This window comes from Corella eumyota, chromosome 7 (genome assembly GCF_963082875.1).
Source record: "Corella eumyota chromosome 7, kaCorEumy4.1, whole genome shotgun sequence".
Taxonomy (NCBI): Eukaryota; Metazoa; Chordata; class Ascidiacea; order Phlebobranchia; family Corellidae; genus Corella; species Corella eumyota.
Genome location: NC_137496.1, coordinates 2,369,485 through 2,394,841, shown reverse-complemented (window position 1 = coordinate 2,394,841; position 25,357 = coordinate 2,369,485). Strand labels below are relative to the sequence as shown.

Below are 25,357 nucleotides of genomic sequence, written 5' to 3'. Positions count from 1 at the left end.
CAAATACCGACACTTATTTGTTTAAACTTCAAATTGGGTCATTTTTAAGACTTGTCCAATTTTATTTGATCAGTAAATGCAGACTAAAGTCAAAGTCCTGCACTTAAAAACTGTAAAAATGAGGTTTGATTTGCAGATTAAGTTTTTTGACCCCTTTACAAATGTAAACACAATGAAGCACATGTTGTTTGTTTACCTATGACCCCTATTCGCGGGCCTTTTTTTATTTATTTGCCTTTTTCTTTCGCCATATGACGTCACTGCACGTTTTATAAGTTCGGTTTTGTTCGGATTTTCACGTGGTGTGCTTGGTTTTTTTGCGTTTCTGAGTAGAATTTTGTAAGTATGGCGACTAAAAACGCTCATAAACTACCGGTAGATGATCAGGAACCCCTTAAAAAGGTTTCAAAAGTGACAAATGTTACAATGGATTCGAACGGAGGTCCGCAAACGCAATTTGATTCGAGCGGTGAAACGAAAACTAACAAAGATGCTTTCGTGATGGGGCCTCTAATTCAAGAAGGCAAGACAAAAATGATATTTGAGGCGAAGTCAGAAAATGGGAGTCGCTGTTTGGTTGTCTCGAAGGATGTAATTACTGCTGGAGATGGAGCAAAAAGGAATGAAATGGAAGGAAAATCTGTCCTGTCAACGTCAACTACGACTTCGATTATGCAATTGCTGAATGATGTCGGAATTAAAACTTCATTTATCAAATGGGTAAGTACCAAGAAATGGTATAATTTCAATATAAATCAAGTAGAAGCTAAATTATGTTTTTACATAAATGTATTAAGGTTAACAATAAATCATTTCTGGCTTGGAATTGTGACATGATCCCAATAGAATGGGTGACAAGAAGAGTGGCAACTGGGTCCTTTATTCGTCGGTTCAAGGGGGTAAAAGAAGGGTATCGATTTTACCCTCCAAAGATGGAAACCTTTTTTAAAGATGATGAGAATCATGATCCACAGTGGAGTAGAGAGGTGGGGAGATATTGTTTGACAATTAAACTTATATATACAAAGTTGTAATACAAAATATTTATTGATTTTAAATTCAGGTTTTAGAAGAAGCCAAGCTGAAATGTGGAGATGTGGTTATTACCCCGACAATGATCGATGTCATGGAACGTCAAACTGTGGCTATATTCGAGATCCTCGAACGGGCATGGCAATCTAAGGTAAAAAAAAATTTCTATATTTTCTGAAAAACCTAGTTTCAAAAATTTTAGATTTTAATTTATTTTAAAGGGTGTAAGCTTAATTGACATGAAAATTGAATTTGGAATTCGAAAGGACACCAAGGAGATAGTGTTATCAGATGTAATCGATAATGATTCGTGGAGAATATGGCCAGAGGGAGACAAAAGACTGATGAAAGATAAGCAGGTAAATATATACAATGTGTATTCATATGCAACTTTACATAAAAACTAAATAATTCGTAAATTAGGTCTACAGGAACCTTACACACGAAGCTACCAATACCGACATGAAAAATCTTAAGGAGAATTACCAATGGGTTGCTGACCAGACCGAGGCAATGCAGAAAATGCTCACAAAAAGCAACTGCAATCCAAGTGTTGCTAGGGTAGCTGTAATCATGGGATCACCATCAGATATGGAACATTGCAAGACTATATCTTCAACTTGTAATAAACTAGGCCTTGCTTGTTCTTTCCATGTGTCATCGGCACATAAATCGACAGGAGATACATTAAGATTGCTTGCTAAAATTGAAGGTGAGGCTATTAACGTGCCGACTGTGATTGTAGCAGTTGCAGGCCGAAGTAATGGTCTTGGTCCAGTTCTCAGTGGAAACTCAACTCTTCCTGTGATTAATTCTCCTCCTGTGTCCGAGAAGTGGGGAGGATGTGATGTCTGGTCTTCTCTACGTCTTCCTTCTGGATTGGGATGCGCAACAGTAATGAGTCCAGAGGCAGCAGCATTCTCAGCGGCTCAGATTCTGGCTCACAATAATGTCGGAATCTGGGGAAGATTGAAGGTAAAGCAGCTAAGCAACTTGGTTAGTCTGCTTCAAGCAAATGCCAATATACAAGAGTCCTAATGCCTTGAAAAAAACTTCATTACCTGCCCCTGTATTTGCTTAAAACTACTGGTATAAATCTTGTACATTTTGAATTATTTTTCTTTGACCATACTATCATCAAGTTACTTCGTTGTGTTATTGTTTTGTTAATGTTGCCATTTTGAATTTGTTTATCAAATAAACATTCACTGCCATCCAATAAAAACGGTTTTGTTTCTCAATTCTGTTTATTAAGAGCAATATGACGATTATCAGTGGTATATAAATCAAATTAACATTTTAACACTAGAAATTGTAAGTGATCAGAAAGCTGGTAAGAGGCTAAAATATCCTTATTAAAGTAAACATGCAATTTAAGTATGATCATGTGTAAATATCATGCACCACTTTATTAAAGAAAAAAACTAAGCACAGCTTTATAACATGGCTATATAAGTGTTTTACGCAGGCTTACTAATTTCCCTTGGAAAACATAATTGGAACTATTGTATGATTTATTAATAATTGATTATTTTCTCAGTGCAAATGATATAGAAGGCACTTTACTTAACAGCAAATAATTGTTTCAATAGGTTAAATATTATTAAGTAGCTAAACACAGGCTTTGAATTTTTTTAAAAATGTTTTTTTATATAAGCACTTATTAAACTGCATAATAATTATTTGAAAGAAGTAATATTATGATGTATATACAAGATGTAAGGATTTGGGGTTTAGCCGATGATTTCGCTTGGTACGGTTGTAAAACTTTTCTTGACTGGATCATAAAATGAACGGAATTGTTCAACAATCGGGAATTCCTCCTACAAAACAATATGAACAAAATGTATAATGATCTTGTATAAAAAAAGTCATAAATTGTAAAAAAAATTTCAAAACTTTTTTTTTGGTACTTACGAAATCGCCATCTGCCTTTGGTATACACACGTTCATCTCAGAAGACTTGGCAGTAACAATATGGGACTCGATACATTCCTTATTCAGGTACAAGATGCAACCGTCTGTCTTGTCAATTGAAGCTGTTGGCATCTGACCTTGAGCCTTAGAGAATATTTAAAAAAATTTAAACTATCATGTTAAATGTCACAAAAAATTTGACATGCTTGTTTATTAATTTGAGTAGCAGATTTAAAGATATTTTGAGAATGTTATTACCTGTACTTGCACAGATTGGCAGTTTATAATTTCAACACCAGATACAACTGAGCTAAAAACCAATCCCATTTTCTTGCAAGAATCTAATTTGAAAAAAAGATTTTAACACATTTTTATTTGAAAATTTCATATAAAGAAACAAAAACATATGATTTAGTAGGATATAAAAAATTCCTTGCCAACCATTTTATTGTTTTACTCACCCAGCACTATGGAGTTAACCTTTTGAGAAATAATTAGATTGGAGTTTGTACATTTGTAAATATAAACCGTCTGCTTCATTGTTGAATCTTCAATCTTTAAATCAGTTTTACCAGTTTGATTTTCCTACAAAAAAAGTTATGTGTAAAAAATATTTCAAATCTTAAGCAAAGAAATTATTTTTTTTTAAATTCAGAATTTACCACAATCCATTTCTTTCCTTGCAACTGGAAAACTGGTGGTTTTGCTGGTGTTGCAGTTTTCTTAGCAACCACTGGTTTGTAACCACCACCAGATGGTGCTTTGTATGGTACCGGAACATGGTGTTTACGGAGCTCTGGGTTCTTATGGGTTTTCATATCATTGGTAACCTTTTTCAAACCTGAACAGAAATATTTTTTTTTAAATTATAAGAAATTCAAAACATAGGTTTTGTTGTTTCTTAAACTACTACATTCAAAATCTTGAAATTGAACTTTTATTAAAACCACACTTTTTAAAGATAGCACTCTAATTTAAACCATGCCAACCAACCAACAAGATGCAACAAAAGCTAACCCTGAGTTACAGCTGCTCCTTTGTTTAAGTCACCCAACAACTCCGACATCCCAGCTCCTGCTGGTGGTCCTGCAGGCATAGGTGGGGGAGCTATGTTGGCAGCTAGCATAGGGGGTGGAGGGACACTAAGATCAGGGGGTGCTGGCACAGATGACTTTGCGGCTGCCTGAGATGTTGGCGTGGCAACTGGGCCCTGAATAGTGAAATATATCATGCACATTGTAAAACATGCAATTTAATTTATTAAAGATAAATTTTTTAAAAGTCTAGTTTAAAGAACACGCAGAAACATGCTGGTAAAAAAAATTCAGCACAAAGTGAAGATGTTAAGGTGAAAATTGAAAAAAGAATAAAAAGGTTAAATATTCTTACCCCCTGCAATACAAATTCCCTTTGAATTTATCTCGGCAAAAAGAGCAGCAGGAGCTGCATCAGCTTTTGAAAAATCAAGAATGGAAGGAGGCTCAGGTATAGGTAAAAGAAACGAGGGTGGGGGTGGTAATTCGGGGCTAAGGGGTCTCTCATTAGCTGGTGAAGAATCACCTTTGTTCAGGAATTTTAGAAATAAAGGTTTTGGGGGAATTGTGGGTTTGTCAGAAGAAGAAATTTTGGCAGGAGGAGCCTTTTGGTAAAAATGAGAAAAAGAAGGAAAAAAAAGTAGAGAAATTTAGATCTAGTAGAAAAATTAGCTAAACACTCCTAAGTAGTATTCACACTTTTTAAACTTTACTAAAATATTATTGTTTAAAGTTAATATTTGAATACTTACACTTGAATTCCAACTAAGACCAGTGGTATGATGTTGTTTAATATAAGCCACAAGACCATCAAAAATAGCAAGATAGCTGTCAACCCATGCCTTATGCTCGGCCTTTTTATCTCTATAGCAAGAATTACTAGTTGTATTTAATAAATAAAATATGATTCCAAATCATTTGATTTTTTTTAATGTCTTTCACGATAAATAAAGATTGATTGGCTAATTAAAAACAGTAAAAAAAATTAAATATTAAGTTTTTACTTATTATTGTAACCAAACAACAATTTCACAATAAAATTAATTTAAAATTTTTTTATCAATCTTAAAATTTTAATAAACAAATAAGAATTTAATTGTAATATAAATTACTTTTACTCTATAAACAACTTTTTACCCATTTTTAGTCTCTGTTAAAACTTTGTTCGAATAAAACTTGGCCGATTCTTTTGTTTCCTTGACATGAACCATCGGGGTTTTAGGATAAAGGGTCCATCCAAAAACAGAGGCTCCCTCGCAAGCAGATTTAACATGAGATACTTGGTTTGATTTTCGACCAAGATGATCTCGTGCCCCAACCAGACTGTTCACTTTCTTGATCACATTACCAGCCAACTCTTGGGCAACTTTATCACTCTAAAAATAACAAAATTATATTTATCTACATTACCTGTACACATTGTAAAGTTGGTATGGATGAACTTTATTTATTTAACAAAGAGAAAGTTGTTGAAATTTAAGCTTACTGGTTTCGAGCAAGTTGAAGCAATTACCAACAACTTTCGTTCTTCATCACATGCAGCCTTAAATAACTGGGCCTAAAAAAAAACAGAAAGTATGTTGCTTTTAAAAACTAGTTCTAAACAGTAGATAATTGGGGATTTCCTAATGATGTTGTTATTTACTTTAAAATTAGATATTATACTGACTTCAGGATTTTTATTTAAACTAGGTAATCAAATTTACATAGCTGTCTCAAATGTTACAGACTACATAGTGTATTTAATTTGTGACACTTTAACAATATTTTACACAATATGTAACTTATTAATTAAACTTACTTGTTCATTTGCCACCTCTCCTAGGGCTGCTGATGCCTTTAAGTAAGGATCAACAAACTCAGAAATGTAAGCATCATAATCTTCAACAAAACGGGCTGTTTCTAAAAACATACATAATTTATTAAACAAAAAAATAATATATATTGAAAAAAGACTGCGAGTTCTATAAATTAAATACAACTTTGTTATTTGTTTTAAGTTTAATTAAACAATAGTACAAGTTTAAATTGTATCAATCGGCAGCGTGGTGTAATGGTAAGATCACTTGCTACACCACCATGAGGTTGTGGTTTTAATCCCTACTGTTCTTACGCTGTAACGCCCTGCATATTTGCCAGGCAATTATATTCTATAATATCCCTAACTGCTAAAGGTAACTCGAGACTGGGTCGGAGTAACTGATGTTTCTCTATGTTTAGGTCGCGCATTTGACCTTTCCACGTCGAGGATAAAGATATATATATACAAAAAAATCTTCAAAATGCTCAAATTTTTATAACATTATTAGACATAGCTTTTTAAACATAATTGTTGTTATCAAAAAATTGGGTTTACCTTCTGGTCCACTACCCTCACCAGAACCTTTTTCTAACTTCTGAACAACGGCCTCAAGCCTTGTCACTAAACCTTCGAGCTGGGTTGTCGACATATTTAATTATTAAGTGCAAAAGTATTATGAATAAAAGTGTAATTCCTATTAGATTGCCTTACAAATAAAAAAGGTTTAGAAATAGAAAGCAACAACTTTTTTAAACTTATGCGTGTAGTTATTGAATTAACTAAACGGAAATAAAATAAAAAATTCTAAAATATTTTGTTTCGACTTATTTAAATAATCAATTTTGTTAAAAATGTCAAAAAATTTGTTGGTAATTTTTTGCCCTTATATTTTTATAAATTGTATTTGATTTTTTAAATGTTTTTTTGTCTATTTTGACATTTGTCCAGATTGTTCTAAAACTTCTTGCAATTGTTTTGAAAAATCGTCTTCAATATTATCATCATCCCAATTTTCTTCCCATCTGTGCTCTTGCTCCTTGTCCTCTTCTCCCCACTCCTCCGCAGCAAACTCCTCAAATTCATCATCCTCTTCTAAAGATCCAAGATCATTTACTTTTTCCTCAGTCTTCTCTTTTGACTTTTCAGCAGATTTTGACATTTTTTTTTAGTTTTGACAGTTTTAATACCTTGCAAAAAAATCGTTTTTCTCTAGAAAGAAAATCTAATTAAACTACGTTTTTAATATATTGTCATCACTTAAATTACACTTTTATTATAACTCTAGCTGTATATACAAACGTAGATAAGCATTTAACATACGCGGAAATAACTAAATGGCTAAAAACCTAAATAAGGAAATGAGAATTTATAACAAACAGACGAACGTTCTTTCTAAACTGCTAAACACACATTCCTCGACTTCGCACCATCCCAGCTGTTTAAAAAGGACTTAACGTGGTAGCAAAACATAATGAAAGTGAAATTAACTTTAATTGTTAATTTAAAGCTGCAACTTTTGATTCTTTCTTACTTAAAAAACGAAAATTGACCACACCTGTCATACTTGATATGGTTTCAATTTAGACAAATCATACTTGTAACCGATTCATAACAGCTTTACTTTAAATGGACTTTTTTGGTTACATTGTTTGTATATTAAATATTGATTTAAATAATGTGATGTTATAATTAAAGAAAAATAAATATATGTATTAGGGCATTAGAATTTTATCAGCTAAAAAAATGCAGTTTATAAATATACTTGACTTGGTTTAATTTGTTTTAAAATAAGATTAAGCTTGTTTACTTAGAACATTAATCCAACGCTGTTCAAAGTTCATTTAAGTCGTTCGGCGACATACTATTTGCGACTTTAACAACTGGTTAATCAGCAACTTTTAAGTGCTATTATATACAACTTTTTAAAGTTAAAAAAATCTTGCAGTTTAGCTAGTTTTATAATACAAAGCAAGGAATGCATTTTAGCAAGAATAACATTAGCTTCACTTTAGTAAATTTTATAGCTTTATCACATTTATTGATATTATAAAAATGTGTTCGTAATTGCGCAGTATTTACAAAACTTATTAAAGAAATAACAAGTGCATTACACGTTTATTTTGTATGCTAGTTTTAGGTTAGTAACAACGTAAATATGATTGATTTTGCTCCGCTTAAGATTCCTTTAGTACGAAGATTGCAAACACTTGCAGTGGCCCAATTTGTATTCTGTTTTCTTGGAATGGGTGAGTCTCTGAATGATTATAATTAAAATAACTTGTACTATAGTTCAGATTTCAATTTAATAAGTTTTTTTTGTGTTACAGCCTTATGTTTCGTGTTTTTTACAATCTACGTGACATTTTTCACTCAATACTGGTATCTTACAACGGCCTACCTCGTGTTTTATGTACTTGATTGGAACACACCAGAGAATGGAGGAAGAACGATAACTTGGGTTCGAAATTGGAGAATGTGGAAACGTATGGCAGAGTACTTTCCAGTAACGGTAAGTCATATTAAAAGCTTTACAATTAGTATTAACCTTATCGGTTGATTTTGTGTTTTTAGCTTCATAAGACAGTTGACTTGGACCCCAGTCAAAACTATATGTTTGGTGTACACCCGCATGGTGTGTTATGTGTTGGATCTTTCACAAACTTTTCAACTAACTCAACTTCATTTGATTCGATATTTCCGGGTTTCAAATCTCATCTAACTATGTTGCCTTTCTGGTTTGCGATTCCATTTTACAGAGATTACTTAATGTCGGGAGGTAGGTTAAAGTTAAATATTTCCTTATGTTGCCTGCGATTACTTTGTATTAAATATTTATTTTTACAGGCTTAGTACCAGCTACTAAAAAAGGGATTCAAAACATTTTAGATAAAAAAGATAAAGGTCATATATGCTGTATTATACCAGGTAAAATTTGGCATTTTTAAATCGTTTCAATACATTTATTCAGTTTTCTAACATTAAATGCATACTAAGTATTTACAAGTATTTTTATTAAAAAAAAATTTTACACCTAGGTGGGGCGCCTGAGTCGCTCCATGCTCGACCAGGAGATGTAATTTTACTACTAAAAAAGCAATATGGGTTTCTAAAGATAGCTCTTCGAAACGGGTAAATACTTTTTTACTGGATTTTTTTTTAAAGTAAAGAAAGGTTTGTTAATTGTGTCATCATTACTACAGGACCCCATTAGTTCCAGTATTTTCGTTTGGCGACCATGAGCTATGGGAGCAACAAGAAAATCCTGAAGGTTCTAGAACGAAAAAAATTCAAGATTTTGCAATGAGTTGGATGACTTTTGCTCTTCCACTTTTCCACGCGCGTGGTATTTTTCAATACAACTATGGCATGATGCCTTACAGGAGAAGCGTTCATACTGTTGGTAAGTCAACTTGAAATACTAGCTTCTGACTGAAAGAAGTTTAAGTAGTTGATTATTTTTCTTTTATTATATTGTTTTTATTAATTAGCCTTTTTTTAATGCAGTTGGCGAACCGATTTTAATAGAGAAAAATCCAAACCCCACTAATGAAGACGTCAGGTTATTACAAGAGATATACATTAGGAAACTTGTGGAACTCTTTGATAAGCACAAGGAAAAATATGCTTCTGAAGGATGTAAACTAATTATCAGATAAACCTAAGTGCTATCCAATTGATAGAAACTATGTACTTTAATTTTAATTGGTCTCACAATTTTTTGACATTTAACAAAAAGATATTTTGATTTTGTTTAAACTGATTTAATACATAAAAATGGCAAGTTTCAAAAAACGTAAAACTATACGCAAAGACTTATGATTGGTAGAAAAATATTTACAGATTCTTATAAAAACAGCAACAAATACGTTATGGCTTATCATGTTTGTTATTATGTAATATGTTTGGCAATAAAAAAATTAGCACAACAAATTATAAAAATGACAAAAAATATAAAAAATGTATTTTAATATAATGTAGGAAATGGTAAAATCGTGTGAATATAAAATATTCGTTGTTTGATTATATATAAAAGCGGAGGGGCCTATCCACCTTGTCTTTTGATAACATAATTACAAAAAATGGAGAACACACAGTAACAAAAAATAATAAATAAAAAATAACAAGAAAAACATGTTGTTATGTAATATAAAAAAGTACGTTTATATGTAAATTGATTGTTATGCAGAGTTTTTAATTTTCTTATTTGCAAATTAGAGTTGTTAATTTATCACATCACCTTAACTTTAAAAATATAAAATTTATAATAAAAAAAAGATTAGTTTGATTTTCTTAACCAAGATAGCTGACCATATTTGAAACTGTGGCAAAAATCCAGTTCTGATAATTTCTTACATTCACATATACACTTGGAATGCCTTGGCCACAAGGTGTTCGACCATATGACGTAATACCGGCAAGATACCAGCAGTTTTCACCCTTTTTCTTGCAAGCTAATGGACCCCCCGAATCACCCTAAAAATATAAAGTTTTTTCCATAAATATTATGTTATATTTATTTAACTAATATTAATTGTTGTGTTTTGGTTAAGAATGTAAAACAATTACGCTTTTTTAGTAAATTTGTTTGAGATATACGCAAGCATACCAAACTGTTTCAGGAAATTGTCTTAAGCTTTGCTTATAAACATAAAACATAGGCCTATAGAATATATCGTAGCATTTATAAAGGCAAAAAATAAATTCTTACCGAGCAAGTATCTGCCGTATTTGGTAGATTTGAACCCGCGCAAATATTTTCACCGTTCGTAGCCATGCCAGGATAATATCGAACGCAAGTGCTCAGTCGCACCAGAGGCAACTGCGCTGATTGCAAAGTTTCTGAGATTTTGTTTGGGCCGTACATTGCTAAAGGAAAAACAAAACTGGTTATATAATTATATTTTACATTAAAGTTATTTGTATAAAACAATAATACACTAATGTTAAAGAAATTGTAGGTACAATTCTTTGGTAAATATTGCTTTTTTTGATTAATATATCTTTCTATGCGATCTTGTTCAACGCAAATTTTAAAAACGTGCCGGTTGCAAAAGCCAAGCGAACCATGCGTTTTAGTCGTTTAAATTTTTCAGTGTAGTTTTTAAATAAGGAATTTTTAGTGCATTAAGAAAATTTTAGTGTGAGAGAATGGTTTGTAAAGCTGTTAGATTGATTGTTTATTTTTGTTAATTTATATAGTTAAGTTTAAATTGTGTAAAAGCAAGGCTTGTTTAGCTGTTAGATTTATTGTTTATTTATATGGTTATAGTTAATTTGCCCACTCGTATTGCCTTAAACTATAAAAATTCAGATTAGTACTAAAAGTATTAAAAAATTGACATACTTGTTTTTCCAAATCCACTCACATGGCATTCGTCATTTCCGAGCATAGGTTCTCGAAAGTAAGGCATACAAAGTGGTCGTACTGTTGAGGTTATTGTAACCGGAGTTGCAAGCTTAATAATTGCAATGTCGTTCATAATATATCCGGCTCCATTTCTAATAAAATAAGTAACAACATTTTAGTCCAGTTTTAAAACTAAGTTATTTTTTGTAGGCTTTTTTTTGTATTTTTTGTAGGTAGGCTATTTGTTACAAATAAAATGTGTTTTTACACCACATATTCGTACATTAAATTACGTTTACATTTTAGGATTCTTTTGTATTTATTAATCATAAATCTATAACAATTATTTTAAGAGTTGTTTAATTTTAATATTGACTTACCCTAGGGTAAAATTCGGATGCCTCTGAAATGTGAGGATCTTCCTATATTGGTTGTTATCTGTGTAAGTTGAACTGTTTGATATTCCGAGCAGAACTCCGCCAAACGTTGAACTTCCAAAGGAATTATCCAGGGGTCTAAAGGTGAAGATTTGTTTATTTTTGCGTAAATACAAATGTATTTAAAAATGTGTAAATATTTTAAGATTGTGACATAAGTAAAAATAAGTTCAGTAGTCTTTATATCAAAACAATTTTCCAAGAAGTGAGTTTAAGAAAATTTAAGCCGTTAATTGTAGAAAATATATTGCAATTAGACATTTAAACTCATTTTAACTTAAGTTTAAGAACTTACGGTAAACAGTGACCAGCTGTTAAAACATATTGCGCTGCGATCAATGTTCCTCCGCAGAATAATCGGTCATTAATATAAATGAGAACGTTCCAGGGCCAATCAATTGCTTTTGAAGGCGACCCACAGATAACTCTTTCAGATATGATCTGCAAATATCAATAACATTTAGAAATTCTATTTGGGTTAAACCCTTAATAAATTTTCCTCGATTTCATCAATGAATATTTTTGTAATAGAAGTAGAAGACATATAAGTTAAAGAAAAGACACTTTTAAAAAAACCTACGTCATCATTAAGCAGAGGTGCTGCATTTGATACACAACCTCGACCTACAGTATCACTTCGACATCCACAAGCTTCACATAAAGGGTGAACTGGTGTTTCAATATTACCTGAAGACAAGGCATTGATATTATTTTGCTTGATCGAAATTTCAGCGAATATAAAACCTCATTCTTTCAAATAAAAATTATTTCCAGGAGATACAATATTTTTTTTTTTGGATCATTATTTTTTAAAAACTTGTCCCTGCTGTTACGAAAAAAATTTTAAAAATGTTTTGCTCACGTATGTCAGATGATGATGACATTATTCTGGAACATGGAGATAATCCGGTCGTTGTCAGGATTTGGGGTCCATTTAAAGGGGGCACAAATGGATTTATAATGTGTCTGAAGCCTGGGGAGGGTCTCTGTTAAAAAGTTGGTTTATTTTATTGCCAATTTTTTATTTAAATAAAGGAAAATATAATTTAAATATAAGCATACCTTTCTTGCTTGATTTACAATGTTTGCTGATCTCCTAAAGCATATCGATGCCAAATGCGGTGACTAAAAAAATAAAATTTGTGTTACAAATGATTTTTATGTAATAGTAATGTCAATCCATTGCCATTGAAGTTTGCATTTTAGATTTAAATTTGCATTTATTGTACCAATCCAGTGAAAGGCGTCTAAAATGTTAGCTAATTATTACTTGTCAGTAAAACAGGCTTGTTCATGTTAAATTACAATTATGGTTGGTTATATTGGTTGGACAACCACTATATGAGCTTACATCCTTTTTATCTTGCGGTTTTGGACAATTTTGTACTTACTCCTACGCTTTAATGTTATGGTACGCCCACAACGTTAACCAAACATTTTAAAAATTTTATCAAGGCTGAATTGTTCTGTTTTTGAGTATAAGGGGCTTGATTTATTATATACTAATACACAAAGTATATGTTGCTTGGAGTATATAGGTAGTGGAATCAAAAACAGAATTGTTCCGTGGAAAAAAAGATTCCAGCCTAACTTGAAATACTAGTTTAAGGTTATGGTTTATCATATTATATAATAAACTAAACCTGAAAATTCAGGTTTCGGCATTGGAATTAAAGACGTTGTGTTTTAAAACCTACCACTGAGTCGTCCCAGCAGCACGAAAGGCTTTCACATTCTAATCGAGTAACTCGATCGGGCCCGCAACCGATTCTTGCACTTAAATTCACATCACAGGCATCGAATCTCTTCTTAAAAATCGTGTCTAAAAACAATTAATATTTTCTCATTACATATCAACGCAACTCGTTAAAAGCTACTTTAAAACACATATAAAAATAATTGGTCGTTAATACACTGTTGTTTTTATGGTCTATTTTGATTTGATTGATGCTATTTTTAATTAAAGCCTTCAATTAACAACGTTATTATGTAACATTACATGACATTATAAGATGAGTTTGTATTATCATTCCAACTTAAGTTGGAAATAAAAGACGTAACGTCAAATAATGTACGTTTATATAGCGCCCCAAGCTAGTTTTTATACCTCTATGGTTAAGTTTAAATATATATTTCATGTTGTTGTCGAAAATTTTATATCTGTTATAAACTCATATTACTTTGGCTAGCCTAGGTGTAGTAAACAAACGAAAATATTTAAAAAATCATATCCCGAAATATAGGCTAGCAATAACAACGTAATACTACAAATAAAAAGCGAAGTTATATTTTCTTATGTCATCTTTTAAAATTGTTTATAAAATATTTGTAAAAAGTTTTTTAAATAAACTTACAATTGGTATTAATTGGCACAACCGCCGTTATTGGGGTTGAAGTCGTGGTTGTTTTAGTGGTTTGGGGAGTTTCGGGGTTAGGGGTTGATCCACTAATGTACAAGAGCAACAAAAGCTCGTTTACATCGGTCTGATTAACTGTTAAGGTTCTGTTCGTTTGTCCAACGGTCGGTTTTACGAGTTCTAAATTAAAATAAATTTAGTTTCTAATTCTTATATTATGTATTTCTGTATTAAAGTGTCATTCAATTCAAAAATGCTGTTGATTATAAATTTGTTATATTTGAAAAGATGTTACGCACGAGTGCAATCCAAAAAAGTTTCTGTTGTCGCTTCAGTAGAATTATGTCCCATCCATCTCCAATCCCCAAACTCTTCACCCATATCAAGACAGACCCCGATTTGCGGTCCCTTTGCGAAATATCCTCGATTACACAAAACTTGACACTCGGAAAATATCTTGTCACCGCTACATGCCAGCACACCGTTCCGCACTTTAGGCGTCGGGTTGCATTTAATCTCTAAAAACGTGCAATTAGTTTAGATCAAAGTCCTAGTTATTTGGCGTAGTGATAATTGAATGTGATTTTCTCTTAATCGCCAAATTGTGCGAAGATCGGGAAATGTTACATTAGATTTACTAACTCCTGCATGGTGTTATTAAATGGTAATTTCCGAGCTCGAAAAATAGTCATTTTTAATGTTGTTATTCCACCGCTAATTAAAAGATGATGTCAGCGTTTTTCAGATATCAAACAATCTGATATCGTTCGTTGGTGTTTATTTATTATCATATGAATAATGTACGTGGATAGCGTGTACGTTTACCGACAATCGTACAAATAAAAGGCCAGTGTTATTGCCTCAAATAAACATGTAACCGTCTACTTGATTTTGGCAACAATATTAAAGCCTCAAATTTCGACGAATCAAGCAGCGTTAGTTTAGACACAAATGACCGCAAATTACTTTTAATTGAAAAAAAAATTTCCAGGATAAAATTTCGTTATTTTAATTGCAAAGTTTGTCGCAAACTTAACCTTTAAAAAAAATTTTAACCTAAAAAAAACCGCTAATATTATATTACAAGTTTGAACAAATAAGTAAGTTGTTATAAATTGTAATTAAGCAAGTCTTTACTAGTTTCTTGATTATATTTTTACCTTCACATCCCCATTGTTCTGCAGGTTGCCAAGATCCATCTACACAGTGTTTAAAAGTGTTTCCAACTGATCTGTAACCATCATTACATGTTAAAACACAGAACGAATCGTCGTACCTCCCGTCAGTACATTCGACTTCTCCATTAAAGACAAAGCTAGGTTCAATGGAGCAATATGGACCTAATATGCCGAAAATAAAAGGTAATTTAAATATTTGTAATTTTAAAAATAAATCTTTAAGCTAATGTTATTTAAATTTGTTATTTTCTTTGGATTATCTTATAAAGTGATAGTTCAAAGTTGTTGATCAAATTTGCGCACGATCAAAGTCAGATTAATGCAAGCGAAATTATAAGCTGTCTGACCAGTTTTGCAGGCCTGGCAAGCTGTTAAATTTGATTAAACTTGTCATGATTCACAACTTTAATCAATTTCTCTACCAAGCAAATGTGCTAATTTAAACAGTCATAATTAAAATAGTTTGTGTCAATTCATTTTCTACAAAGTAAGAATATTATTTGCATGGTCAAAATATTTCGATCATGTCCTTATCTATAATATCCTATATTCTAGAGCGTTTAGTAAATAACGGAAGGAAAAATTAACTTGATGTTATTGCCAAATTATTAAAGCAACTTGATTAACCGGTATATGAAAAATCTAACGCTGCCATAAGTTATTAATAATTGAAACATCCAGGCAAAATAATGCTTAATAGATCAAGCAACTTCTAATATATCCAAGTGTGATTTTGCATCATTTTGCGCCAAAGACTTTTTAGTTTTTAACTGTTATAATGTCTTGTAGCACACCTTTGTATGTAATGGGTGCTATATTTTTTTTAAATATACTGTGTGTATTGGTATAAAGTGTGTAATGGATTTTTGTGTTTGAGATATATTTGTTTTTTAATGCATAATTTGGCATTTTAAGTTATAAGTCAAATTGTTTAATAGGTTAAATTATATACAAACTTGTTTAATCAATATTCGACTTACGCCTGCATTGTACATTCCCAATAGAACTGCATCCGATATCCAAATTTTGATATCCTGTCAACGACTTAGGGTATGGAACAAAGCCTGCACGGCAATGAATGTGGCACATGTTAACTTTTCCATCTTCACGTAATATCGAAACGCTAGAGTTCTGAATCAAAAGAGGTAAGATATATTAATACCTTAGAAAAATAAATATATTATTTCATCGACCAAAATAAAGATTACATAGTTTTTAATCGAGTTAAAACAATAGCCAATTTCTGGGTAACACAATGAAAAAGTCCCATGGCTTATATTGTTGATAAAATCTCGAATTTTAAGCGATTTGTTATTAAAAAGCATGACCTCATTTTAAATTGGGGAAGAGGTAAACAAATAATTGCAATTTTGGAATAAAAGTAACTATCTCAATTTCATAATATGTTAAAAATAAAAAAATATTTCTAAAGAAATAAAAAGCACGTGAGAGATTACGCCGTATATATCATTTCTAAATTTGTGAAACTTTAAAATATAGTTAAGCTAACAATTTGACTTTCTTAAGTAAGCTTCTCCTTAGCAAAAGTGGCAGACTTGCAAAATTTCCGATTTCAAAAAATAACACGACAAAGTTAATAAAAAGAATAAATATTTTTATTTATTTATAGGCAAAATAAATGCAGAAAATATTGCTGATAATGCCAAAGAAAAATTTCCAAAACGTGACTTTTATTTTTTATTATCAAAATAATTTTAAATTTAAATAATAACTTAAAACACAAAAAATAAATTAATATACTTACAACCGAATCTAAAAATTGGTCTGTGCGAATAATTCGCTTCTGAATAAAGCAATACGTAAGTAGATACACTTTGTTTTGGTTGTTTGCAGAGTATAAGAAAACCGCACCGTCTTTAATTAGGTAAGGTCTTACAGGTGGATGACAAGCACCTATAACAAAAAACAAAATTTAAAAATATTTTTGTTCTTAATAAAACATTTTGCTTTTAAAAAGATTTGAGAAAGGCACTTAAGGTTTAAATACAAATGTTGTGGTATTTTTTGCTGCCGGCATGACGTACTTTTGCGATTAGTTCTAAAAATACTTAAACATTTAGGCCAATATATTTTCGTAACCTTAATTTGGAGAAAATGTTTATGCTGTGACATCATCGCTATATGATCACATTATTAAATTAATTATGAAACTGACCAAGTATTAGTGCTTGTTTATATTGCAACTTATCCTTATATTAACACCGCCATGTGCGATAAACCAACAGCTCATGTCAGATTACATTAAAATTTACGGTTAACTTGGAGTTTTGTTTTTGTTTATCAATAAACACTGCTCTGATCGGCATGAAACCGAGCATAACTTCTTTGCCGCCAAACCCTGCGCATCCTGCTGTATTTGTTGCTTAGTAAATAAATAAACATGACTGTATGTCAGTTGTAAAATATGACGAGGTATATAAAGGGTCGAAGGACCAGGGCAATGTTTTTGAAACGTTACAGATTTAATACATGCTAATTATGATAATATTTCTGATATTAAGTTCACGTTTTCGGCGCACGGGAAATAATTAGGTACCGGGTATAAACAAATCCTTATAAAGCGTGTGATTTTAAGAGATTATGGCCGTAATCTGTTGTTTTAGGTTTGTGGCTTGCGTAAATACATAAACACCTTGTTCTATAATAAAACTTGAAAAGCGTAATTATCTGAGGTGGTAGATCAATCAAAAAATAATATTTTGCTTCAACACAAATTGGTTAATGGTTCATAACTAAATAAACACTTTAAAATGGTTATAAAATGCCAGACTTAATGAACCCCTTGCCAGACTGGTCCAGGCCACAGAATAGGTTTCTAATTTCAGTATTTTGACACACCTAAGCTATTTAGTTCTAGTTAGGGCAATTTAAAGGCTGACGTCTGGTTGATGACCAAAGTAGATAACTTAGAATTAATCACAAATATTTAAACTGTATTGGCAACACAGTATACGCCCCTGATTAATTCGAATTCCAAGTAAAGGCGGGACGAAACCAAAATATTTTAAATTTTCTAAGTTTAATGATTTTGCTTAATTTTGCGTTGCGTAAATATTAAGTAGACAGGTTATACTTAAACGCATTTTGCGGTAACAGCTGCTCTCTGCAAGCTTAAGATAATACCTCTTCAAATCAAAAATTTCACCCAATAAAAATGATTAGCGATAAATATTTGCTTTTTTTAAATCACAACTTAACATGCCTCAAACAATAATAAACCATTTAGTAAAAATGTATATGCTAAATCGTATTCCAACTGACGTTATTTTTGTGTGTATTATTCGATATTGCAAGCAAAAGTTTCATTAATTAGCATAATACAAGGTTTAATATACTCACGTGGTAGAATGTATTGGGAAAACGATAGAACTGGCTGGTAAAACAACGCTAATGTTGTAATTGTAAATATATAATAAACAAAGTGCTGCATTTTGCAAACCTTTTATTTAAACTTGTTTATAAAATATGGTCTTAAAAATCTGCCCAAAAAATTTGTAAATTAAGGTTCTTTAATTAATTTTGCTTTAAAAAATAAAAATTACACTTTCACCAACTAAAATTAATTTTATGCGAATATTTTTCTTAATTTAAAAACTTATTTTTCTTAACTTGTTTTTAGCATTTTTTTTATATAATCTCTCACCTATTGCGTTATGTATCGGTTAGAATATTGTTTCATTGTATCGCTCTTATAAATTAACCTGGTGGCCTACGGGCTAATGACGTCACAAATTTAACACGCTTATCGTTAATCGAAAGTTCTATTGGCCATGCCATCCGTTTCAACATAGTGGTTAAGTTGTTATAATTAATTGTTAGACAGTCATGATAACAACCTTTTATACCCCTGACGGATTCCAACAAAAGCTAATTAATGACAATGACATTTACTGTGTTGCAGCTTAGATCACGATAATGTCTGAGGCTGGTGGTTATTATATAGGACAGTAACGTATCACAGTTAAAAAACTATTGGCAGTCCCTAATTAGGTCGTGCGGTTACGTCATGATGATATTAAAAAATGTGTTGTGAATATTAATTCTAAAAATATTTTTTTGGTTCGTACAAGCGCCTACAAAATTTCCGTGATTTTTTTCTCAAAAATCATTTATTTTTACTTGGCCTTTATGGCAAAAATTAAATTCTAACGTAAAATTACTTAAAAAGGCATTTAGTTTCGTTCCGTGATTCCAAACGTTACGTCATGTAACTAAATGCTCGTAAAGTAATAACGGTTTCGTGTTTAAAATAAAAATTAATTAAAGTTTATGCAAATTTTGGCTAGCGCGCAATTTTATTAAAAAAAATATGTAAAAAAGCTGTTTTTAAAAAATATGTAAAAAAGCTGTTTTTAAAAAATATGTAAAAAAGCTATTTTTTAAAAAATATGTAAAAAAGCTATTTTTTAACTTTGTCAATTTTTTTATTTTTAGCATACAGGCCGCAGAGAAAAATTAAAACAGTGAACTTGGCAAACAAAATGGCACGAAAATAAAACTCGGCAAGACAAAAACAAGGTAATAAATAACACAATAAATAAAATTGGAACAAATAAATAATTGCAAACAGTAAAAAAAAAAAAATTATGTTAATATGCTTTCTAATCACTTAAAGCTAAAATTATGATATTTTTTAAATGTAATTTTGCTTGGCAAGCTAGAATTTCTTTATAGCTTGCTGCGTTGTATATTATAACATCACACTTTAACCAACAAATCGAACCATGTCTGCTATCGTGTCATAAATCCATTCCTGAAAGTTCTTTACGTTGACATAAACACTAGGTACGCCTTGACCACATGGTGCCCTACCGTATGACGTAATACCGGCAAGGTACCAAGATTTTTCGCCTATTTTCTTGCACGCTAAAGATCCGCCAGAATCTCCCTAAAATTAGTTAACATGTTGTTAAAACTACAAAAATTTTTGTTACTTTGTATATTCAGAGTAATATAATATTTTGGTGACTTTAGTGGAATATGTAAATTCTGCTCTGATAAATCGGCTTTTATGTGTAACACTAAAATATTTAATTTTAGTTAGGTTTAAAATTACCAGTACTAGTTTGTAAAATAACTGAAATCATGAGATTGTGTTCTCGTTAGACTTGTTATTTTTACATTCTGTTTTGACAAGTTTTTCTTAATAACAATGTGATAAGAAAATCACTTTGGCTTGATTGAAAATCGAAAATTAACAAGATAGCATTCTATTTTACCTTGCATGTATCGGCTGAATTTGGAGCCGTTGAGCCAGCACAAATGTTGTCTCCGTTTGTAGCCATTCCAGGAAAGAAAGCAACGCATTGGTTTAACGCGACAATTGGAAGTCTCGCTGATTGAAGGATTTGAGATATCTTGTTTGGACCAAAAGGACCTACACACAATAAATCATTTCATTGCAATAATGCCTGATAACTTTATGTATTCAGCTTTGCCTTTAAAGGTAACTACATCTTGACTTATATTACTTGTTTTTCCGAATCCAGAAACGCAACATTCTTCGCCAAGTATTGGTTCCCGAAATTGTGGCATGCAAAGTGGTCGAACTGTATTCGTAGTTGTCACTGGAGTTGCTAGTTTTATAATAGCAATATCATTTCGAAGGTATCCACCCTCCAACACTCTAAAAATACAAGGTTTAGAAAAGTTTACTAACACTAAAAACATGTTTAAAAAATGGCCGCTTATCTTAATCAAAAATGGACGCAAGTTGTTTTTGCGTTTTTAATTCTTCGAATATGTCAGAAAAGGTTAACTTACGTGTAATTTGGATGTCGTTGATACAGCAGAATTCTTCGTAATTGATTCGCAGAGTTAACAGGACTACTACTGTTTGTTACTCCAAGAAACACATTTCCAGATACTCCATTGCTTAGACTTTCATCCAACAATCTAAAAAGAATCTTTGTTACAAATAATTTTACTGGAATACTAATTATAACTTTTGTTAAAATTTTTTAAATAAAATAAGGGATAACAGCTGATAATTTAGAAAAACTTACGGGAGACAATGTCCTGCAGTAACAACATATTGAGACGCGATCAAGGTCCCACCACAAAACAACTGATCGTTGATGTATATTAAAACGTTCCAAGGCCAATCTTGCGCCTTCGTTGGTTCTCCACAACTAACTCTTGCTGTGGCAATCTATGTAAACATGAAATATAGTTAACATTTGGAGACTACCTACATCTATTAAGAGAAGATAAGAATCTTAATTGGTATATCAATTTTCAATCGAGGATATTGTGCAAGGTGTTGAGCACTTGCTATAATCTATCTATATGAACTTGTTCAAGAAAAACTATAAAAACACATATATATATGCTTACCCTGTCATTAGATATTTTTGTCATGGAACACATGTCGCCACTGGTTACCGGACTTCCACATTTAACATGTAATGGATGGTTCTCAGGTCTGGGTGTAAGCACTACAACAAACCAAATAGATTGAAGATTCCATGAGAAGTTATATTGGGATACTTGTTACATAATATTAAAAAGCACGATATCACCAATAGTTAACACAAAATAACCAACAATTTAAACTAAGATATTAAATATATAGTGTAGTGACTTTAACTTTTATTTACCTAAATCTAATGCTGGGTGTGAAGCTAGAGGTTGAAAGTTGCTTGAAATTAGAGGAGTTGGTAAATTGAGTGCAGGTCGTGAAGCAAAACGGTTTGAAAAAAGATTCTGTTGACATAGAGTATTTGTTTTTACACTATTAATTAAAATAAAACCAATGAAATTATATTAAACCCGTTCTTTGTCTATTTACCGTTTCTGTCTGTTTTCGGTTAGTAATCGCACCTCTGTAGCAGAATGGGAACAATATAGGCTACAAAAGAAATTACGAAATATTATGTCATGGGATTGGATTACAAGATTTTTATTCCACTAATTGTTTAAATGCTCTTCAAATTACCACTGTGTCGTCCCAACAACATCCCAATCTCTTGCAATTATCTTTGGGAATTCCAGGGTGGCCACATCTGTTTCGAACACTTATGCTTAGCTCACACGATTGAAAAGATTTCTTAACTACTGCTGCCTCTGCAAGGATATAACTTTTTACATAAAAACTTTATTGGTAAAATGCAAAATTATATCTTAAACATTTGAAAACTGATCTAGAATTTACCATTTGTTGGTCTAGCTGTCTCTGTAGATGTTGTGCTCAGAAGTCCAAGAAGTAAAATTAAAGTTGGTGTGGGCAAGCGTGATGGATTTGATATCAAAGCTGTCTGTAAATTACCTAAACAAGATTGCCTTTAAATAAAAATTTTTATTTATTGAATGTTAATATTTAATTAAATCTACACCAGTGTTTACCTTGACATATAAAAGGTAACTTAGGTTCCCAGGATCCATTAACACAGTGTTTAAAGTTACTTCCTATTGGTTTATAACCTTCGTTGCATGTTAAAACACAGAAAGAATCGTCTGTTATACCGTCGGTACATTCAACCTCTCCATTTATAACTGTATGGGGTTTACAAGAGCCTGTAACATTATAAAACAAGTTATATTTTCGTGGAAAAATATTTTGATTTTAAGCTAAAATTTTCTATATTGCATACTAAGCATATATGATTTATTGTTGATTAGCTTTAAGGTTTCGTATACACGTGTTAATTCCCACTTATAATCTGATTGTAAATCTTGAAAGTTTACAATTCGAAATGAATCACTTTGTTTTGTATGCAACCTCAAAATAATGAAATTTAAACAGTTCTGATAATTTCGTTTCCGCGATACGTAAATATATACATTGCTGCTTACGTTTGCATTCGGCAGCCGAGGTGAATTGGCATCCAATATCAACCTGCTGAACTTTTGAGGAACCTCTGTATGGAAGATAGCCCGTATGACAATCAATATAACATACATGTACGGAATTTTCCTGGCGAAGAATTAAGGTGCTTAAGTTCTGTAATACATGTTAACATTACGACTTTTTGCAGATTATTCACGGTTTACACTAGGAAATCCTATTGTCCTAAGCGGCTAATACGTTTTTCGTGATTAAGTTATTGCACATTTTTGTGTTGTTACTATTGTAACAACAGATTAGAAACAAAATAATTCTTAAAATATGCAAGTAGTTTATATAAAGGACTTGGACTGCTGCGTTATTGGGAATACTATTATACGTCATTTGATTTCATTACCAAGTTGTAAGATGATAATAACCAATACTTACGACGGCGTTCGAGTATTGATTCGTGGTTAATTTTCCGGCTAGATGTAAACTAAATATCAGCTTTTGGATCCCGTAGTTATTATCGCGACAAAAAATGACAATTGTCCCACCTTTGATGCTTGTTTCTTGTCGTGGTGACGCACATAAGTTAACTATGACGTAAAAAAGCATGTCGTTATTAAGCGAAAAATGTTCACGTTGTGTACATTAAATAAAAAATAGGTAAACGCTGTTAAAAATGGCGGATAAGATTTTTTACGCTAAGTTTTTACGTATTTAAAGCTATGTTTAAATATATTAATAATGCTGTCAAATTTTAATTAAAAATTTCTGTTTTTTTTACGCGGGCTGCTGGGAGCTGTGATTCTATTTGCAGTTAAACCCGTTTCTGTTGTTGTAGTTAATGCTGATCCATAAATAAATATTAAGTTTGTGACCAAGTTTAGATAATTTACTAATTTCATTTTTAATCTTATTTTTAACCTTCGTAAAAATGTATAATTAGTACACATCAAAGTTGTTTTAAAGTGTTTACAGACACAAAATATAGAATTGACGCTAAACTTCTTTACTTAGACATATTTTGTATAATAAGATTTACGTAAGAACTAATTCGAATACACAAAACTGAAAACAACAAGCTACGCTGATAAAAATATATAAATTAATTTAGTAATTTAACAAATATTGCTTGATAATATTTATTTTAAATTAATACTGATTTTCATCTTTTGGTTTAATTTGTATCACGTGTTAGCCTGGTCTTGATACACAAATTTCGGCGCGAGTTAATATTGTCGCATCACTTTTATATGGTTACCCAGCCTGGAGGCTATCTCTCTATCAGGAAATAAAATTCGTATTAAACATTAATTACAAGACATTTACAGCGTATTTTAACGCCTTTAAAAATCTTTAGGTTTTACTGTTTTATAACGAATCAAAATTTTTAATTAAGGTCAAAATTTGTGGATGAAATGTCGCGTAAAATTTTGAATTAAATTTTAAAACAGTCATCACACCTTTACCTATCAGAAAACATCTTAAAGTAAATGCAAGTGTCTCAACTAAAATTTACATTTTTTAGTAATGATTTCGTACAGCTGGTCTACCTGTTATAAATCTGCATGTATATTTATCATTAAATGCATTTTATGGCAACGTAATTAAATTTGTATGCTGAGCTTATTTAAACGTGTAAAGATAAGGATCAAACGCTTTGGCTTAGCTTTGTGTCATATACACCTTATAATTTAGCTTCCATAACACGCACTTCAACCGACATCAAACAGCTTGTACATGCGTAATGAATGTAAGATCAATACCGTGAAGCCACTGCTATAAGCAATTGCCGTCACTTGTTTAAATATGTGAAATTTTTTGTTAAGAGGTAGGGCACACGATTGTGGTAATTCGGCGGAATTGGGCATAGTTTAAAACCAAAATACGGCTTCCAACAGGAAGGATTAAGAATTCAATTAAAAAATAACAAAGCGTTAAAGACGCTTAATGAATAAAATCCTCATGAAGTACATGTTTTTTTTTTAAGTGGGCCTTCTTAATATACTTAGATTTTTAGTGCAACTTTAAGGACCATCAACATTGTGTAAAATTATTACATCAATTTATAAATCATAAATTTTTACGTTTTTGTTATCTAAAAATTTTCCAATTTTAGATTGCCTTGTGGTTTTATGATGAATACGTGGAATTTTTAATTCGGATATCTCGCAATCAGTTTTCATTGATTTAATTAATTTTAGACGGGCTGTAAAATTTTAAATGTTAGGTCTATAACTTTTTAGTGATTCATAGAATATGAGTTGATTTTACCCCACTTTCAAAAATATTACTCAACCACTTTATTATAAAAATATTAGAAGTAAATGTCAAGCTGTTATCATTAAAATAATTCCGGTTAGTCAAGGGCAATGTGCGGTAGGCCTAACCGGTTATCATCATACAGGCCGTGCAAACGCGAGCTGCTTGTGAATCAGCAACGGAGAATTGCATTGGCG

At 31.5% G+C, this 25,357-nt stretch overlaps 6 protein-coding genes across 6 annotated transcripts; 2 read left to right on the top strand and 4 right to left on the bottom strand.

Moving 5' to 3' along the window:
* Nucleotides 1–298: 298 nt before the first annotated feature.
* Nucleotides 299–2,273, top strand: LOC145759000 (bifunctional phosphoribosylaminoimidazole carboxylase/phosphoribosylaminoimidazole succinocarboxamide synthetase-like). The gene is made up of 5 exons (XM_082572715.1): nucleotides 299–720; nucleotides 798–986; nucleotides 1,064–1,183; nucleotides 1,254–1,391; nucleotides 1,456–2,273. The coding sequence occupies exons 1-5, from the start codon at nucleotides 346–348 to the stop codon at nucleotides 2,068–2,070; spliced, it is 1,437 nt and encodes a 478-aa protein (XP_082428841.1). The 5' UTR covers nucleotides 299–345; the 3' UTR covers nucleotides 2,071–2,273.
* Nucleotides 2,267–6,482, bottom strand: LOC145759001 (adenylyl cyclase-associated protein 1-like). The gene is made up of 11 exons (XM_082572716.1): nucleotides 6,340–6,482; nucleotides 5,785–5,885; nucleotides 5,470–5,541; nucleotides 5,121–5,359; nucleotides 4,736–4,847; nucleotides 3,967–4,159; nucleotides 3,612–3,790; nucleotides 3,411–3,534; nucleotides 3,208–3,290; nucleotides 2,950–3,093; nucleotides 2,267–2,855 (listed from the first exon to the last, which is right to left on the bottom strand). The coding sequence occupies exons 1-11, from the start codon at nucleotides 6,431–6,433 to the stop codon at nucleotides 2,766–2,768; spliced, it is 1,431 nt and encodes a 476-aa protein (XP_082428842.1). The 5' UTR covers nucleotides 6,434–6,482; the 3' UTR covers nucleotides 2,267–2,765.
* Nucleotides 6,483–6,490: 8 nt separating this feature from the next.
* On the bottom strand, nucleotides 6,491–6,999 carry LOC145759002 (uncharacterized). Its single transcript, XM_082572717.1, has one exon. The coding sequence runs from the start codon at nucleotides 6,941–6,943 to the stop codon at nucleotides 6,713–6,715; it is 231 nt and encodes a 76-aa protein (XP_082428843.1). The 5' UTR covers nucleotides 6,944–6,999; the 3' UTR covers nucleotides 6,491–6,712.
* A 933-nt stretch (nucleotides 7,000–7,932) lies between these two features.
* Nucleotides 7,933–9,440, top strand: LOC145759539 (2-acylglycerol O-acyltransferase 2-A-like). The gene is made up of 7 exons (XM_082573383.1): nucleotides 7,933–8,030; nucleotides 8,112–8,293; nucleotides 8,356–8,560; nucleotides 8,629–8,709; nucleotides 8,820–8,913; nucleotides 8,985–9,184; nucleotides 9,289–9,440. Exons 1-7 carry the CDS (start codon nucleotides 7,940–7,942, stop codon nucleotides 9,438–9,440), a joined length of 1,005 nt encoding a protein of 334 aa, XP_082429509.1. The 5' UTR covers nucleotides 7,933–7,939.
* Nucleotides 9,441–9,661: 221 nt separating this feature from the next.
* On the bottom strand, nucleotides 9,662–17,354 carry LOC145759619 (uncharacterized). The gene is made up of 15 exons (XM_082573465.1): nucleotides 17,348–17,354; nucleotides 16,869–17,017; nucleotides 16,084–16,234; nucleotides 15,086–15,265; nucleotides 14,225–14,443; nucleotides 13,923–14,105; nucleotides 13,266–13,390; nucleotides 12,631–12,693; nucleotides 12,431–12,554; nucleotides 12,149–12,255; nucleotides 11,864–12,009; nucleotides 11,512–11,646; nucleotides 11,129–11,283; nucleotides 10,493–10,650; nucleotides 9,662–10,257 (listed from the first exon to the last, which is right to left on the bottom strand). Exons 1-15 carry the CDS (start codon nucleotides 17,352–17,354, stop codon nucleotides 10,075–10,077), a joined length of 2,085 nt encoding a protein of 694 aa, XP_082429591.1. The 3' UTR covers nucleotides 9,662–10,074.
* Nucleotides 17,355–19,600: 2,246 nt separating this feature from the next.
* Nucleotides 19,601–23,809, bottom strand: LOC145759946 (uncharacterized). Its single transcript, XM_082573800.1, has 14 exons — nucleotides 23,683–23,809; nucleotides 23,340–23,491; nucleotides 22,919–23,066; nucleotides 22,469–22,639; nucleotides 22,278–22,391; nucleotides 22,062–22,189; nucleotides 21,915–21,974; nucleotides 21,724–21,829; nucleotides 21,461–21,561; nucleotides 21,130–21,275; nucleotides 20,888–21,019; nucleotides 20,596–20,750; nucleotides 20,344–20,501; nucleotides 19,601–20,012 (listed from the first exon to the last, which is right to left on the bottom strand). The coding sequence occupies exons 1-14, from the start codon at nucleotides 23,801–23,803 to the stop codon at nucleotides 19,830–19,832; spliced, it is 1,875 nt and encodes a 624-aa protein (XP_082429926.1). The 5' UTR covers nucleotides 23,804–23,809; the 3' UTR covers nucleotides 19,601–19,829.
* Nucleotides 23,810–25,357: the final 1,548 nt, after the last annotated feature.